General features: G+C 35.5%; 1 protein-coding gene across 18 annotated transcripts in view; it reads right to left on the bottom strand.

The window, feature by feature from the left end:
- Nucleotides 1–16248, bottom strand: part of ICE2 (interactor of little elongation complex ELL subunit 2) — an 87929-nt gene that overhangs the window by 23172 nt on the left and 48509 nt on the right. For 14 of the 18 annotated variants that reach the window (XM_082388079.1, XM_082388075.1, XM_082388073.1 and 11 more), the window contains 3 exons: nt 9111–9195; nt 7802–7870; nt 3703–3961 (listed from right to left, as the gene is read on the bottom strand). In XM_082388079.1, the coding sequence (XP_082244205.1) occupies nt 3703–3961; nt 7802–7870; nt 9111–9195 (413 nt within the window). The remainder of the gene's footprint in view (nt 1–3702; nt 3962–7801; nt 7871–9110; nt 9196–16248) is intronic. The other 4 variants (XM_082388070.1, XM_082388068.1, XM_082388066.1 and 1 more) reach the window with 1 other exon arrangement.

Below are 16248 nucleotides of genomic sequence, written 5' to 3' on the forward strand. Positions count from 1 at the left end.
TTGCAAATGGTCCTTTATATATTTTTAATCCCTAGCCACTTAACTGCTTCTAAGCAAGCTTTAATCTGACAGTTTTAAAGTACGAAACTTTCAAATAACAATCAGGGAAGGAGATACATCAGGGTAAATGGAGAAAAGTGAAGAGGAAAACCACACTTTGTGCTAAATTTGGGAAAGTTTGAAATGCTAAATGAGAAAATGAGGGAATGACAGGCCTTTAGAGCAATGTGCTTACACTAATGAAACTGAAGGGCAGGAGAAATGAAAAATAGGAAGGGAGGGAAAGGAAATACGAGAAGGTCAGAGGTGGTAAAGAGAGAGAAGAAATTATGAAATGGAGAGAGACAGAGTAAGAAAAACAGAAGAGTCCAAAAAAGAAGGATAAAAAGAATAAAAGTGAAACGAAGGGAAAAGAAAAAAGACCCCAATTTGAAAGGAAAATTGAGAGGCTGGAAGAGAAGAGCATGAAAGAAAGAAAGAAAAAAAAAGGGGGAAGGAAAAATTGGAAGGCGATTACAGAGGATGGGAAAAGAGGAAGAAGGGAAGCAGGGGAAAGAAGCTTTGTTGGGGTGCTGGTTCTACCTTAATATCTACTCTTCCTCAGCACAAGTTGCTACTCACTCCCACTTTCTAGCTCACACAGTCTAGGGAAGAGAAAGTGTATTCTTAGGATGCAACCCCTTGCTAATTGCAGTCCCACTGAAGATGAGGTCTGGAAATACTGTCATCCCCTTGGCCACTGGAAGAGTATAAAATTTTTAAATGAGGTAATGGAGAAAGCCAGGCCTTACAGAGAAGGACAAAAGCTGTACAGCCTGAAACCATTTCCCCAGAACTTGTCCATATCTACCTCTATTTTCTTTAGTGACCTTGCACCCCCTTCTATTTCTTCACATCTTCTCCAGTGTGTTTCAGATCTGGAAATGATTGTAATTCCAATCACACTCTCTCATATTCCTTATACAACAGAAATACTACTAGCATTGCCCCAAGAGGCTACTGGCTCACTAAGAATGAATCAAACTCCAGCTACCCTCACCTAATATCTTGTCTCTTTAGGGGCATTTTTTGGTTTACAATTAGATGACTAGAAAAGACAAACTTGAGTTAGGGTTTGAGTCTGCCAGTCTGTCTGTCTGAATCTGAAGAACTTTTTTAACATACAGATTAAAAAACTGCTGTGATTTTTAGATTATGTATACCACTCCCCACTCAACTGGTATTTACTATAAAAGTATACTGACCACACTAATTGTATCTACCATATTGCAAGCATTTTGACCCTATATGTGTATGTGTGTATGCGCATGGGGGGTGTGTGATCCACATTTATAGCAGAAGCTGTGGAAGGAGAAAAGGGATAGGCACAGAGCCATTACAAAAAGACTAGAATCAGAAGAAGTCCGGAGTAGCACAGGAAGCAAATGGGATCCTCCTATTAAGCTCTGCTTGATGCAGAAAGAGGCAGACACAGGCTCTACTGGGGCATCTCTCAGGATTAGTGCTTAAGGTACTACTACACAAAGAGGACATCTGAGTTCAAGTGGACTAGGGACTAAGGAATCGTATTAGAGGCGGAGATATCTGTCATATGAGTTTTTACATCATGAAATAAGTAGATCATTTCTGTTCCATATAAGATCTTACGTCCCAGGGTTTCCTGAAGCTCTCGTCTTTTCCTTTGCTGCTAAAGCTGAAATCCCTATCTGTGCTTATTAGCTTGGTAGGACTAGAACGTCTCATTCCCATGGCCTCGCTAGGAGGAAATAAGGGAGAAAGATGGGGTAATTCCTACATATGTAGGGCTAGATTGTAGGGAGATGTGTAAGAGATCACCAAAAACTTTCCATGGGCTTAAAAAAACATCAAACCAAGCACTAGTTAGCTAATTGTCTACTGTACCTAATGTTTGGCTGTACAACAACCTGGTCCTAGACAATCTCACTAAGGATTTGTCCTTGGACTGAATGCATGAAATATCTTCAGAAAAACACAAATCAACAAATGCTCAGCATATACATAATTAAGCTGTTTATATATATGTGGTCAAATCCTGAAAACATGGAATTGTGTCAAGACATTAAACTGTTCATTTTCACTAAAGAGGAATAAGCCACTCACACAGTTAAATGCTACAGGTGAAACTATAATCAGATTTTTCTAAGTTAAAAATCATTCTCTTAGAAATAACATAAACTCTTCAAAAACAGTTTTCAATTATTATTTTTAAGTTAAGAAAATGTTGCCTCAGGAGGTTATAAAAATCACTACTTATATTAAATTTAAACTGGAAATAGCCAACAAAAACTGTAGCTAAAATGGCTTAAAATACTAATAACTCACTTTCTCCATTCTTTCACTTGTCCCAACTAGTTAACCGCATTTATATATTTTCTTGGCCAAAGTCAACTAAGAATGTGTAAGAAGTTGTCATTTCTAAAAGGATCCTCTCAATAATAACATTAGAAGGGAGAAGTGAAAAACATACACGTGATAGATTTTCTGTGGCAAACATATTGAGAAGAGCAGAGAATTCAGACAATAATTTTGGTTCAAAGATTTTTGGCAGCAGGGAAGGAAAATGTACTGTGTTATTGCTGACTGAACAGTCAGATTCACTTGTAGAGAATAAAACTTTTCCTTCAACTAAACTCAAACTGGAACTTCTTATATGATATAAAGAATGAGTGACATGGTAAAGAGTATCTCTAACCACGGTTTTACAAAAGTTTCAGACAGAGAAATATCATTCAACTGGTATTTCTGGGGAAGGATTCTATAAAGAGCATAACATTAATTATAACTAAAATATTGAGTGATAAAATACTTAGCGTTAAAACACAATTTACAACTTAACATCTTATTGTACTTAAAAAAATTTTATTTATTTATTTATTTATTTATTTATTTAATTTCGGCTGCATTGGGTCTTTGTTGCGGTGACCGGGGGCTACTCTTCGTTGTGGTGTGCGGGCTTCTCACTGCGGTGTCTTCTCTTGTTGTGGAGCGCGGGCTTAGTTGGGCCCGTGGCTCTAAGCGCACGGGCTTCAGCAGTTGTGGCGCGCGGGCTCTAGTGTGCAGGCTCAGTAGTTGTGGCGCACGGGCTTAGTTGCTCTGCGGAATGTGGGATCTTCCCGGACCAGGGCTCAAACCCGTGCCCCCTGCATTGGCAGGTGGATTCTTAACCACTGCGCTACCAGGGAAGTCCCTATTGTACTTTTAATAAGGCACTGCAGTCACTAATTACTAACACTTGCTTTTATATTTTCCCATATCCTACTTATTAATTTTTAATTGTATCATCATAATTTTATTGCATGTATTCTGCAAATTGCCTCAAATATTTAATGAAATGAAACAGTATACATAAATAAAAATTGCAAAAAAAATTATAACTTTGCCTTTCATAGGAACATAGGGATTTAACTAGGTGGTTGCCTTACCCATGCCCTCACTGGGGAGGCTATTAGAATTTTCTTTAGTTGACTCATAAACCTTACAAAAATAAAAAGTTCCATTGACATGATGACTGGGTTCAGTAGAGCGTACAACTTTATCTATCCTTCCTATAGATATTATTTTTAGAATGGTGTTGTGATTAACATGGCAAATGTGGACATCAGGTTGAAATATTATATAGTCAGTGAAACAGATTAATAACAAACAACCTAATGGAACATTTAATTTCAGAAAAGATCTTACCTTTTGTTGTGTTGTGGGACCTAGTGATTTAGGTGGAAAAGTACAAGGTATTCTTCCATGATGTATATGATATGGTAATAAGAGACTGGGGTCTAACGGGACCCAGGGGACTGAGAGACTGGAAGGCACACCAGGAAGGCTGTAATGTGTTTTATGCAAATTGTACGCTGTCCTAGTAACTTTTCCATCAGAGGTCTTGTAGATCAGGAGTGAAGAATCTTCTGCTGCGTGAGACAACAAGTAGGAACCCTCCTGCAAGCTAAATCCACACAAGGAAACTCAACTCATTGGTTCACTGTGTCAAATTCAATAGCACTTTCTTAATCATAATATATTAATAAAATTGAAAACAATTAGGGGAATGGGATACCACCTCTAAAAACACTTTTATGACCAAATAAGATTTAAGAATCTTTTAAACTATTTTCATGCCTTTTCAGCAACTCATTTTAGTTCTTATTCCAAGTTCAGGATATATAATTATTTTCTTTTCACTGTTACATCAGTTAATTTGTAAAATTTCAAAAATTTAATGGGAAACAGACAGTCTGCCTAATTCTCTAATCCATGGACAACACATACGGAAAAGTACATATACATATACATACGAGTACATGAGTACATACACGTACCATTCCTATACACAACATTTAAATTAATTAAACAAACACTGCACCTACTTTCTGTCTACTAATAGGTGAACAGAGATAGAAAAGTGAATGTGACAAATTCACTACACTGAGAAGTTTAAAATAAAGTGGCAGAAACAGTCAATGGAACAATCACAATACGAGGGGCCATGAGAATAATAGCAACCAAAGCAGTTAATAGGTACTGAATGTTTATCATGAGCTAACGACGACTGTACTGTTTATAACCATTTCATCATTAAATTCTCCAAAACAAACCTTTAAGGAATAATATTAATTATTAACCTCATATTTGAGATAAACAAAAATCAGACATGCTAAGTAATTTGCCCAAAGTTCTGAGTGCAGGACCTGGATATAAACCCAGGCAGTCGAACACCAAAAGCCATACCCTTAATTATGATCCTCTATTGTCACAATAGTAAGTTCTGTCAAATCTACATTCTCCCTTTCCCTTTAGAAAGCTTTAAGGAATTCAGTGTAACAACATAAAGAGCTAAAAGGATACGATTAATATACTGTGGTTTTTTTGGGATTTTACATTCTAGCTCAAAGGTACAATGGAAGATATCAGTTCTTTCCCACAATCTATCATTAAAAATAAGGATTAGTCATACTTACAAGGATCTTCCTATAAACCTGATAAGTTTTTCATTAATTCATTACTGTTTTTAAACAGAAAAGTAATAGGTATTGACAAAAGTGGTTCAGAGAACTATTCTTATTCTCAGAGCATTTTTCCCCCAATCATTTTCTATTCCCCATATAAAGAAATGAATAATAATTGATTTGACAGTGGGAATAAGTAACATTTCAAACACTGAGCTTTTATCAGTGAAACTTTATATCTTAACCTCCTTCACTAAAAATGAAGAATGCTTTGGTTTACAGAGAGAATTCATGGAGAATGAGACAGTTCAAGAAAGAATATCTTAAAAGTGCTGCATGGGGGCAGCAATGTACATGGACGGAAACAAATATCAGTAGGCACAATAACGGCCTCCCCCAAAAACATACATCCCAAACCCTAGAACCTGTGAATATGCTACATTACATGGCAAAGGGGAATTAAGATGGAATTAAAGTGAAATTAAGGTTCCTAATCAGCTGATTTTAAAATGTAAGATTTTCCTAGATTATTTTAGTGGGCTCACTGTAACCATGAGTCCTTAGAATGTAGAAGAGGGAGGCAGAAGAGACTCAGAGGGAGATATGGCTTTGAAAGAGGTGAGAGTGATGTGATGTGAGGAGAACTCAACTCGCCTTTCAAAGTCTGAAAAGGGAGGAAAGGAAGAGCGCCACAAGCCAAAGAATGCGGGTAGCCTCTAGAATATACAAAAGTCAAGGAAACAGACCATACCCAGAGCCTACAGAAAAGAAGGCAGAAAAATGACACCTTGATTTCAGCCTGAGAAGACCTGTTAGCCTCCTGACTCACAGAACTGCAAGATAATAAATTCCTGTTGTCAACACTAGTTTTGTGGCAATTTGTCACAGCTGCAGTTGAAAACTAATACATAAGCTAAGATATTGATATTCAAGTTTCAAAAAGCACTTGGTAAATTTCGTGTTTAAGCATTGTACTTCACATGAAGAATGGAATATATAAAACAAAAATCTTGCCACAGAATCACAGAATCTCAGAACTGAGGAGTACTTAGGAAATCACTGAAATCAACACCATCATTTTATAAATAAGGAAACTGACATCTATCTAGTTGCATAAAAAGTAGGAGAGTTAGAACTTTGAGGTTTTTGACCTTTTGTTCAAATTCTTGAATTGTTTTTTAGTTTATCTTTTGGTAAGGGCGTAAGACAAGGAGTGCAAAGGTTCGTATAATGAAACGGTTTCATAAATGATCACGTGGAGAATCTATATTCTAAGATTTGCTATGGACGGAGTGACCTGCCTCTATGTTGCTTCCTTACCTTGAAAATGTAAACAATATAGCTATGGAAGGCTGACTAATATTCCCCCAGGATGTTTACAACCTCTCTCCAGAACTTGTGAATGTTACCCATCAATGGCTTTGCAAATGCAATTAAGGATGCAACGTGACAACAAAAGCAAAAATTTGAGTGATGTACTTTGAAGATGGAGTAAGGGGCTACAAGTTAAGATATATAGGTATTTCTCCAAAGAAGACATACAGATGCCCAACATCACTAATCATCAGGGAAATTCAAATCAAAACCACAATGAGATACCACCTCACGCCTGTCAGAATGGCTATCTTCAGACAAGTGTTGGCAAGGATGTGGAGAAAAAGGAACCGTTGTACACTGCTGGTGGAACTGTAAATTGGTGCAGCCACTATGGGAAACAGTATGGAGGCTCCTCAAAAAATTAAACATAGAACTACCGTATGATCCAGCAATTCCACTCCTGGGTATGTACCACAAGAATACAAAAAAATTAATTCAAAAAGATATATGTACACCAATGTTCACTGCAGTATTATTTACAATAGCCAAGATATGGAAGCAAATTAAGTGTTCATTGATAAACGGATAAAGAAGATGTGATATGTATACAATGGAATATTACTCAGTCATAAAAAATGAAATCTTGCATTTGCAACAACATGGATGGATGTAGACAGTATTATGCCACATGAAATAAGTCAGAGAAAGACAAATACCACATGACTTACTTATATGTGGAATCTGAAAAACAAAAGAAACAAACAAAATAAAATGAAGACAGACTTACAGATACAGAAACAAAAGGGTGGTTGCCGGTTGCGGGTGGTGTGTGTAGGGAGAAATAGGCGAACGGGATTTAAGAGGTACAAACCTCCAGTTATAAAACTAATAAGCCACAGGGATGTAATACACAGCATAAAGAATATGATCAATATTATTGTAATAACTTTGTATGGGGACAGATGGTTATTAGACTTATTGTGATTTCACAATGTTTGCAAATGTCATATCACTTGCAAGTTTATGTAGTAAACTTGAAACTAACATAATGCTGTACACCAACTATATTTCAATTAAAAAAGAAAAGAAATACAGGTAGCCACAAGAAGCTGAAAATCAAGGTGAGGAAACAACTGTCTCCTCAGAGCCACCACAAGGAGCCAGCCCTGTTGACAAAAGTTTAGTCTACTGAAAATTATTTCAGATTTTTTACTTCCAGAACTATAACAGAATAAATTTGTGTTATTTAAAGCCACTAAGTCTGTGGTAATTTGTTATAGTGGCAATAGGAAACCATTACAATAGCCTTACAAAAAAATGTAATTGCAAGCTCATTAAAGCCAAAGACTATTATATTACCTTCTTATTTACATTTTCACAATTTCAAATTTGACACAGTAGAATAAATTCTGTATTTCTAGGTTATTTTCTATCTATTCCTAACAACATATATTCAAAGTTTCTATGAATTTTCACCCAAGAAAATTAGACGTATCAACGCAAAATGCCTCCAAAGTACTTACCTACTTAATTTTCTCAGAATGTGTTGAAGGATGTTAAATAAACTTGATATCCTATTAAACAGAAGAAATCTATATAAAATTAAGTGACAAGAAAACTTACTCTTAACAATTTTAGCTCCTCAGGAAGAGAAATATCCTCAATAACAGAAAAAAACAACAGATGAAATAATGTAAAACACAGAACACCAAAATTTATTTCTAATTTGATTCACTTATAATATTTAATTAATTTTTTGCCATTTTCTGATTTCTCTTCAAAATCATAAAGTATTTGGCTTGTGTGAGTCAGAGCAGTTGTAAAGAGATCATTATTTTATACTGAAACTATAAACTTTTTAAGAAGTTTATAAGTTTAAAATTTTTTTAAAGATTAAAAGTTTAAAAAGCCTTTAGTAGAAATAATCTGCAGAAGACTTTGTCTTTTAGAGATGGTGGTGGTAACCAGAGAAATTGAGAGGTACTTTAAATGAATAAAGGGAAATGAAATATATTGATTTAGCATCTCTTCTAGACCTAAATTCATTCCATTTATTATTTATTTTAAAATGGTTTTCATTGGAAGAGGTAGAGCAGGCCGTGAGTAATGTATGGAAAAGCTTTTCTAGTCACATATGTAAATAAAAAGTTACTCCTCAAAAGAAGCAATCCTTATAATAGAAGTAGATGTTTTTAAGTATAAGCAGAGAATTCAAGTTTGAATCTGGAGGCTTCAAAAACTATGACAAGCCCCAAAGCTGGAACTATGGAAGTAATAAAAGTCAGGACAATTTCCCATCCTTCAAGGTGAATCAAACATATTAACTACCAAGGTTGTCACCCTAGTTCAGCTGTATGCTCTGGGGAAAGTCACTCCAAGTTCCAGTTTCCTCATATATAAAATGGAGATAAAACTACCACCAGTCCTTCCCGGAAAGTTGTGAGATGCAAATTAAATTCATTTCAATCCGATGTACAGTAATAGTTGGTAAAAGAACAAACTTTTAGAAGTTAGGGTGTCCAAATGAGTGCATACATCCCTGAGAGCTAAGAGTCTTACGCTCCCATACACTACCAAGATGGAGGACTCGTCTGTTGTTCTAGTCTCCTTTGTCTTAAGTAGAAATACTAGTGTCACTAGTACATTTAATTTGGAAATGGAAATGATTAATGTGAAATGGATCACAAACTGGGTCAGGGGGAAGCCTCAATGTAAAAAAGGACTAAAAGTCTTGAAAATAAATAATTTAAACTTAACCAATATTTACAGATAAAGGAAAATTAGTGATCATATTAAGTTTTTAAATTCCCACAACAAAGTAAAGCTTCTTACTTGAGTGCTGAAAGTCTTTCTTTTAATTCTTCTGAGGTGATTTCTTCTAGCAGGAAAAGCTTTGAAGTAAATGTATCAATATGTCCTAAAATAAAAGGTCAAACTTTAAAAGAACAATTGCAGTATTTAAAAAACAAAAAAGCCAAGTTATCCAGTCTCTTTAAAGATGTTTTTACAAAATTGTAGTAATTGTAATGTAACTTTATATTCTAAAAAGAGGAGAAATAGACATTTTATTTAGTTTATTAACTAAAGATGTATTTTAAAATGACATTAGGGACTTTCCTGGTGGCACAGCAGTTAAGAATCCGCCTGCCAACGCAGGGGGACGTGGGTTCGATCCCTGGTCCAGGAAGATCTCACATGCGGCGGAGCAACTAAGCCCGTGTGCCACAACTACTGAGCCTGTGCTCTAGAGCCTGAGCTACAACTACTGAGCCCGCGAACCACAACTACTGAAGCCCGCGTGCCTAGAGCCCGTGCTCCACAACAAAGAGAAGCCACCACAACGAGAAGCCCGTGCACCACAACGGAAGAGTACCCCCCACTCGCTGCAACTAGAGAAAGCCCGCGCACAGCAACGAAGACCCAAAGCAGCCAAAAATAAATAAATAAATTTATAGAAAAACTAAAATAAAATGACATTATAAGTCAGATTATAAAAGAAATATGTATTAATTCTAAAATATTTGCTGAACATAGAAAAGTTTACACATGTCCATAACAAAAAAAAATCATCTCTAAGCCCACAATTTAAGAATAACAACTGTTAAAATAGTGGTGTTTCTAATTTTTATTAAAGTTGCATTTTTATGGAAATTAAATTTTTAGAGAAATATGTACCTATTATTAAAGCAAGCAGATAAAGTCAAATTTATAGTTTGGGCATGCTCTACAAATTTCTAAGACAGACTGGGTTAAGGTAAAAATTAGATTACAAAAACGTGGCTTACTCATTCACAACAGCCAAGATATGTATAACCTAAGTGTCCATCAATGGATGAATGGATAAAGATGTGATACACACACACACACAATGAAATATTATTCATCCATAAGAAAAAAGGAAATCCTGCTATTTGCAACAACATAATGGACCTTGAGGACACTATGCTAAGTAAAATAAGTCAGAAAGAGAGAGAGAAATACTGCATGATATCACTTCCACGAGGAATCTGGAAAAAAAAAAGTCAAACTCATAGGAACAAGTAGGAGAGTGGTTCACAGGGGTTGGGGGCTAAAAGGGTACAAATTTTCAGCTATAAGATGAATAAAGTCTGAGGATCTAATGTATAACACGGTGACCACAGTTGATAGTACTGTACTATATAACTGAAATTTGGTAAGACAGTAGAACTTAAATGTTTTCATCAAAAAACCAAAAAAATATATATAAATATGTGAGGTGATGGATGTGTTAATTTAACTAGATGGGAGGAATCCTTTTACAACGTATACATATATCAAATCATCATGATGTATACTTTAAATATCTTAACATTTTATTAGTTAACTACATCTCAATAAACCTTAAAAAAATCTGGCTTATTTTTTAATTAAAGCACACCATAAGATTTCCTATGGTTTAAAAAAAAAAATCAAAAGTCTGCTCAAAGACTTACTTTCTTACAAACGTGACCTAATTCTAGAATTCCAAAAAACAAAATAGAAAATTCTCAAGATTACACTTCCATTTTAAAAAGTAATGCGTATGTTCTACAACAAAACAGGCTGAAACACAACACTGAGGTCCTGAAATGTTCCAAGGAAGTGATATAAAAGATAGCTCTTAGTTAAATGTTATATAACCATGTCAATACAAAAATCATGTTATTACAGCAGTTAAATACATCAATAGCGTAAGAGTATAATACTCAACAATGCTGAAAATAATACCATTTTAATTTTTTTCAGCTTCCAATATTTGGTTATCAAAATACATGACCTGGAAAGCTGACATCAATCATTGTGCAACAAAAAATGCACATAATTTAATATCGCATTTTCTTATCTAGTCCCCTTTCATTTGCTTTGTGCTCATAAAAAGAATTAGAAACATTTTTACCAGATACCTTTCTTCTATGACAACAAATCTATTTTTCCCACGCCTACTTATCATTTCCTGTGCCAAGTTTCAGTTTCACCTCTGCATTTCTAATGCTCATTATACAGTGACGTTTCTAATAAAAAGGACACATTTCAACGGTTTAATAACTGTAGAAAGGGAATATCAGGTACAATAAAACATCTTTAGACATTTACTAAATGTGCCTTCGAGGAAAATCACTAACAGTTCTTACCTTTTTAAAGCAATCTCAATGAAAAGTATGTATTATAGTATATGTCAAATACAGTTAGGTCAAAAAATATACAGAGAATACCATACTAAGTGCTATGAGGGCCCACCTCCTCAAGGAGTCTACAATTCTCTCAACATTGGAGCGTTTTAACCTGTGGGCCTTAAGTGAGTTACATGTGTGTTTGAGATATTTATCTCCTCAGTCCTTGGGGCAGCTGGGCAAGGCGTGGGATGGCAAGAGCTTCCTGGACATTACCCCTCAGCCACAGCCATCTCTTTTGTATATCACAGAGCGCTATCCAAATATTTTTTATGTGTGTCAAGTTTGGGAAGGTTATATAATACAAATCAAGGATTTATATACATGCACGCATTCATACATATTTACGTGCACAGATACATATACATAGGCAGTTCCTACTCTGCATGCAGTAAGGGATGAAAAAAATAACCATACATAAGCCAAAACTATGGAAGCAATTTTAAAAATCAATGGGAAAAATTACAACTGTTCCATTACCTTTAAGATTTTTTTGGTCAAAACATTGTAAATTCCCCATCAGTTATAAATGTATAGAGAAATGAAAAAATAGTAAAAAGTAATCTTTATTTAGTATACTGTAAATTAAAAACATTGAGATTTAGTGTTATTTCACTATAAAAAACTCATTAAGAGCAGTCTGAACAGTGCTTGTCGCCTTCTCCTGGTACAACTTATGATAGGGAGCAAGCACCTTTTCTATGCTGTGGTGAATGGTCACACTCCTTGGATCAGCTTCCAACATGATAGCCTTTGCACTCTTAATATCATGATATATCTCAAAGAGTTCTTTTAATGTAAAATATTATGCCAGTGTCACTTCTTCATCCTTTATGCCACAAGCACTTTCCTCATTTATGTAAGTTCACCTTCGCTAAGTTCCTCTTTTGGCATATCTGGTCTCCTGAACTGCACCAGTGTCAACATTTCTACTGTCAGCTATTTCTTCTGTAACTCCATTTATGCTCAATTCAAATTTAACTTCCAGCAGCATCACCTTTTGTTCCTTTGCTGTGCTTTAATCTTTGTTGGCCAATTCCCTCTTCTGATTATCCACTTTTGTAAAACATCACACGAGTTTATCACTGGGAGACAAGGAGGGACCACAACTACACATTTTGCTTCCTGTGCATAAACTCAGTAACAGGTGCGCAGTGAACAATCACTGACAGACTTTGAAAGAAGTGACATGATTGGTCACTGGTCATGATGTGCATTTGTTACTTATGTAGTGATTTGTGGACTGAAGAGTCAGCAGTAACGTCTGTACTTTATGCAATTACTCACAGTTAAATACCTTCGTAACTGAAATTTGTGTATATCAGAATTGCGCAAAGGAAGGACTGCCTGTATGTCAACTATACAAAACTGATATATATTAGAGAACTGGAAAGTCGATACAGAACTTGTGATAAGATGACTTTGGGAATTTTCTTTAAGGAATACATCTTAATGTTTTTACGGGGCAAGAGGATAAAAAGAATACTGCAATCTAAAGGAACAGGAGAACATGTTCATAGCAAAGCAGACAAACAAAAAACAAGTATGTTTATTCTACCTGAAAAAGAGACTATAGGACTCTAGTTCAAAATTGCTGAACTAGAGTCCTATAAGCCAATATGCTCTTCAGTTAAATAAATGAGATTCTTTGTCACTTGTGTCTCGTAAGATATGCTGTATCTGAATCTCTCAACCATGCACGTAAACTCTACCCTTACTGTCCTCCCCAAAAGATCTAATGCACTGGTCCCCAACTTTGATTTCTGAGAAGAGATTGTCTTAAGTTTCTTTGAAATTTTGAGATCATAGGGCTGGGCAGGGAAAACTGACAATGAAATGCTTTAGTTAAATGGAGGAGTGGCTAGCAACGGTTGAGTGAGGGAAACACAGGCCACAACTGAGAAGGACTAGGGTGCATGACTGCGTGGGAAAGAGAATACGAGCACGTGGAGATCTTCTGGTTAGGATTTTAAGGTCCCAGTTTCTAAGACACAATGAATCATTTGTCTTAAGTCACACTGATTAACATTGTTACACTCACAGTGCTTCATTTTTGTTACATCTGACCTCCCCCGCGCCCCCACCAATTTTTCCCTAGCCCTTTTTAGGTTTACAGCAAAGTTATAAACACTTAAAAGACTGTGACTAAATTCTGATCCTGCCACTGATGGAGTCTGTATCTATACGTAAGTTAATCATTCTGAGCTTTATTTTTCTCTTTTATTTAGAGCAGCAGTCAACACACATTAAAAACTATTAACTAACAGAAAGCGAAACAGATGAAAATTTTTGAAAAGAATAAAATAATATGCAATATATAATTAACTATGCTTTGTTGTTTTGAAAAATCTTGGTTTAATTCTATGTGATAACAACTATTTGAAGGATGGCTGCAAAGTTCAATTCATTTTGCGATAGGTTTTAACAGCTGCCATAGCTAAAAAAAGATACCCACAATTATACATAGATCCAAATGGAACAAGTGCCTCACTGCTTGGCTTACTGAAGCATGACACTGATTGTTTTTAAGGAGAGGACCACCTGTCAATCCACATACTTAATATGAGTAATGTTTAATTTTTAATTTTTCATACAAAAAATAAATAAGAGTTATAATATTTTCTTCCTGCATCCCAATGGTTTGTCTTACATACATCTAGGGACAGTAAAAAGAATAAAGTACATAAATTCTATGGCTTGTTTTCTACCATCTCCCTTCTCCTTGACTTTTACTGTTCCTTCAGTCAATTATCCAAGCCAACTTCACTCATTCTAAAAATACTTATTGAGCACCTCTGTGTGTCAGATACTGTTCTAGGTGCTTGGGATATATCAATAAACAAAAGAGACAAAGGCAGGAAATAAATACCATGACTAATTAAATTACATAATTTGTTAGTGGCTACCAGAAAAAGGGATTAAGGATATATTTGGAGCCAACAAACCAGAGGAAGAAAGAAACCCAGTGATGTAAGCCTGGCACTTAGGGCTGCTTCTCTCTTAGGAGTACCTGTTAATCTGGAAAAAGCAACTGAGAAGCTAAGAAATGAACCAGAGCTCTCAATAGTCTCTCAGGATTAGAGGAACAAAAACTGGAGTTCAGGGTCTATGATTTAGATAAACACAAGTTCTGAGTTGGGATCCTGGCTTGGTGATTCTCTAAAAGGACTCATAGCCTCAGCATACAGTTGTAGTCATGGATAAGATTTGTTATAGCAAAAGGATACAAGCAAAAGGAGAATCACCAAAAGGAAAAGAAGTGTGGGTAAAGTTCAGAGGAAATGAGATGCAATTTTCAAAAGTCCTCTCTTGAGTTTCTATTTGGGATGATGATAAAGCTCTGGAAATGGACAGTGATGATGGCTGAACAACATTGTGAATGTATTTAATACCACTAAATCATATGCTAAAAAATGTACAGTAAATTGTACCATAAAATGGTTAAAATGGTACATTTTATGTTACATATATTTTACCACAATTAAAAAAAAAAAAAAGAGGCCTTTCCCATTTGAGTCACACAAGATTCACTTAATTCCTCCAGCAATATTTTCTTTTTATACCAGAGAAGCTTATTAGAGACCCAGCACTCAAGGTATTTATTGGGAGCTCATCATGTAGGCACCCTCTGACTAACACATACCAAAATTCCAGACTCTCAGAAGGAAAGCAGATGTTCAGAATAAGCCATATTGTTTATACAAACGGTGTAGACACAATGAACTCTCCTTATCAGCTAAAGGAAGTTTTATGTCAGTGTAGAAAACTGTTTACTAGCTAAGTTCCCAGACACCGGCCGAGGGCCCGACTTGCAAGTAAGATTTTCCAAAGACTGGCAATGTCAGACCATGAATGGCAACATCCTAGCAATAAGGGGGAAACAGATTGGCCTATCTAGGGTCCAAAGTCAAGCTTCAAATCACCTAAATCCCTGTAACTGGATTACAGTGAATCCGGATTGCTAGTGTGGTCAAAAGTAATCCTATCTAGAGGAAGATAACATTTTAGCTCTCATATTTGCTCTAGAATTTTTTGTATACAATATCTGACCCTTGATAAAGAATATTCTGGCATACAATGAAAAAACACGGAATAAAAAAGAAGACAGGAAAACAACATGCCATGGAATGAAGTGTCCCTGTAAAAAGATATGTTGAAGCCCTAACCCCCACTACCTCAGAACGTGACTTCCTTTGTAAGTAGAATTGTTGTAGATGTAATTAGTTATGATGGGTGGACCCTTAATTCAATATGAATGGTGTACTTATAGGAAGAGGATAGAGACACACAGGAAAAAGATTCCACATGATGACAGAGGCAGAGATGAAACTGATGCATCTACAAGCCAAGGATTGCTGGCAAACACCAGAAGGAAAAAGAGGCAACAAAGGATTCTCTCTTACAGGTTTCAGAAGGAGCATGGCCTTGTGACACCTTCATTTTAAACTTCCAGCCTCCAGAACTGTGAAACAAGAAGTTTCTATTATTTTAAGCCACCCAGTTTATGGTACTTTGTTATGGCAGCGCTAGGAAACTAACACAAAAAAATAATAGAAAAGATTCACAAAGAATCTAGATAACAGAGGTATTAGAGACACTTTAAAGTAATTTTTGCCTAATACGCTTAAGTTTTCTATAGAAAACTATAATGTATAAAAAAGAATCAAATGAAAAATCTAGAACCAAAAAAATACAATAAATGAAATTGAGGACTCAGGTGATGGGTGAAATAGTATATTAGGGATAGCTGAAGAGAAAATTAGTAAAGTAGAAGAAAATATTGAGAATCATGCATGAAG

Source organism: Balaenoptera borealis (assembly GCF_965194805.1).
Source record: "Balaenoptera borealis genome assembly, chromosome: 3".
Lineage (NCBI taxonomy): Eukaryota > Metazoa > Chordata > Mammalia > Artiodactyla > Balaenopteridae > Balaenoptera > Balaenoptera borealis.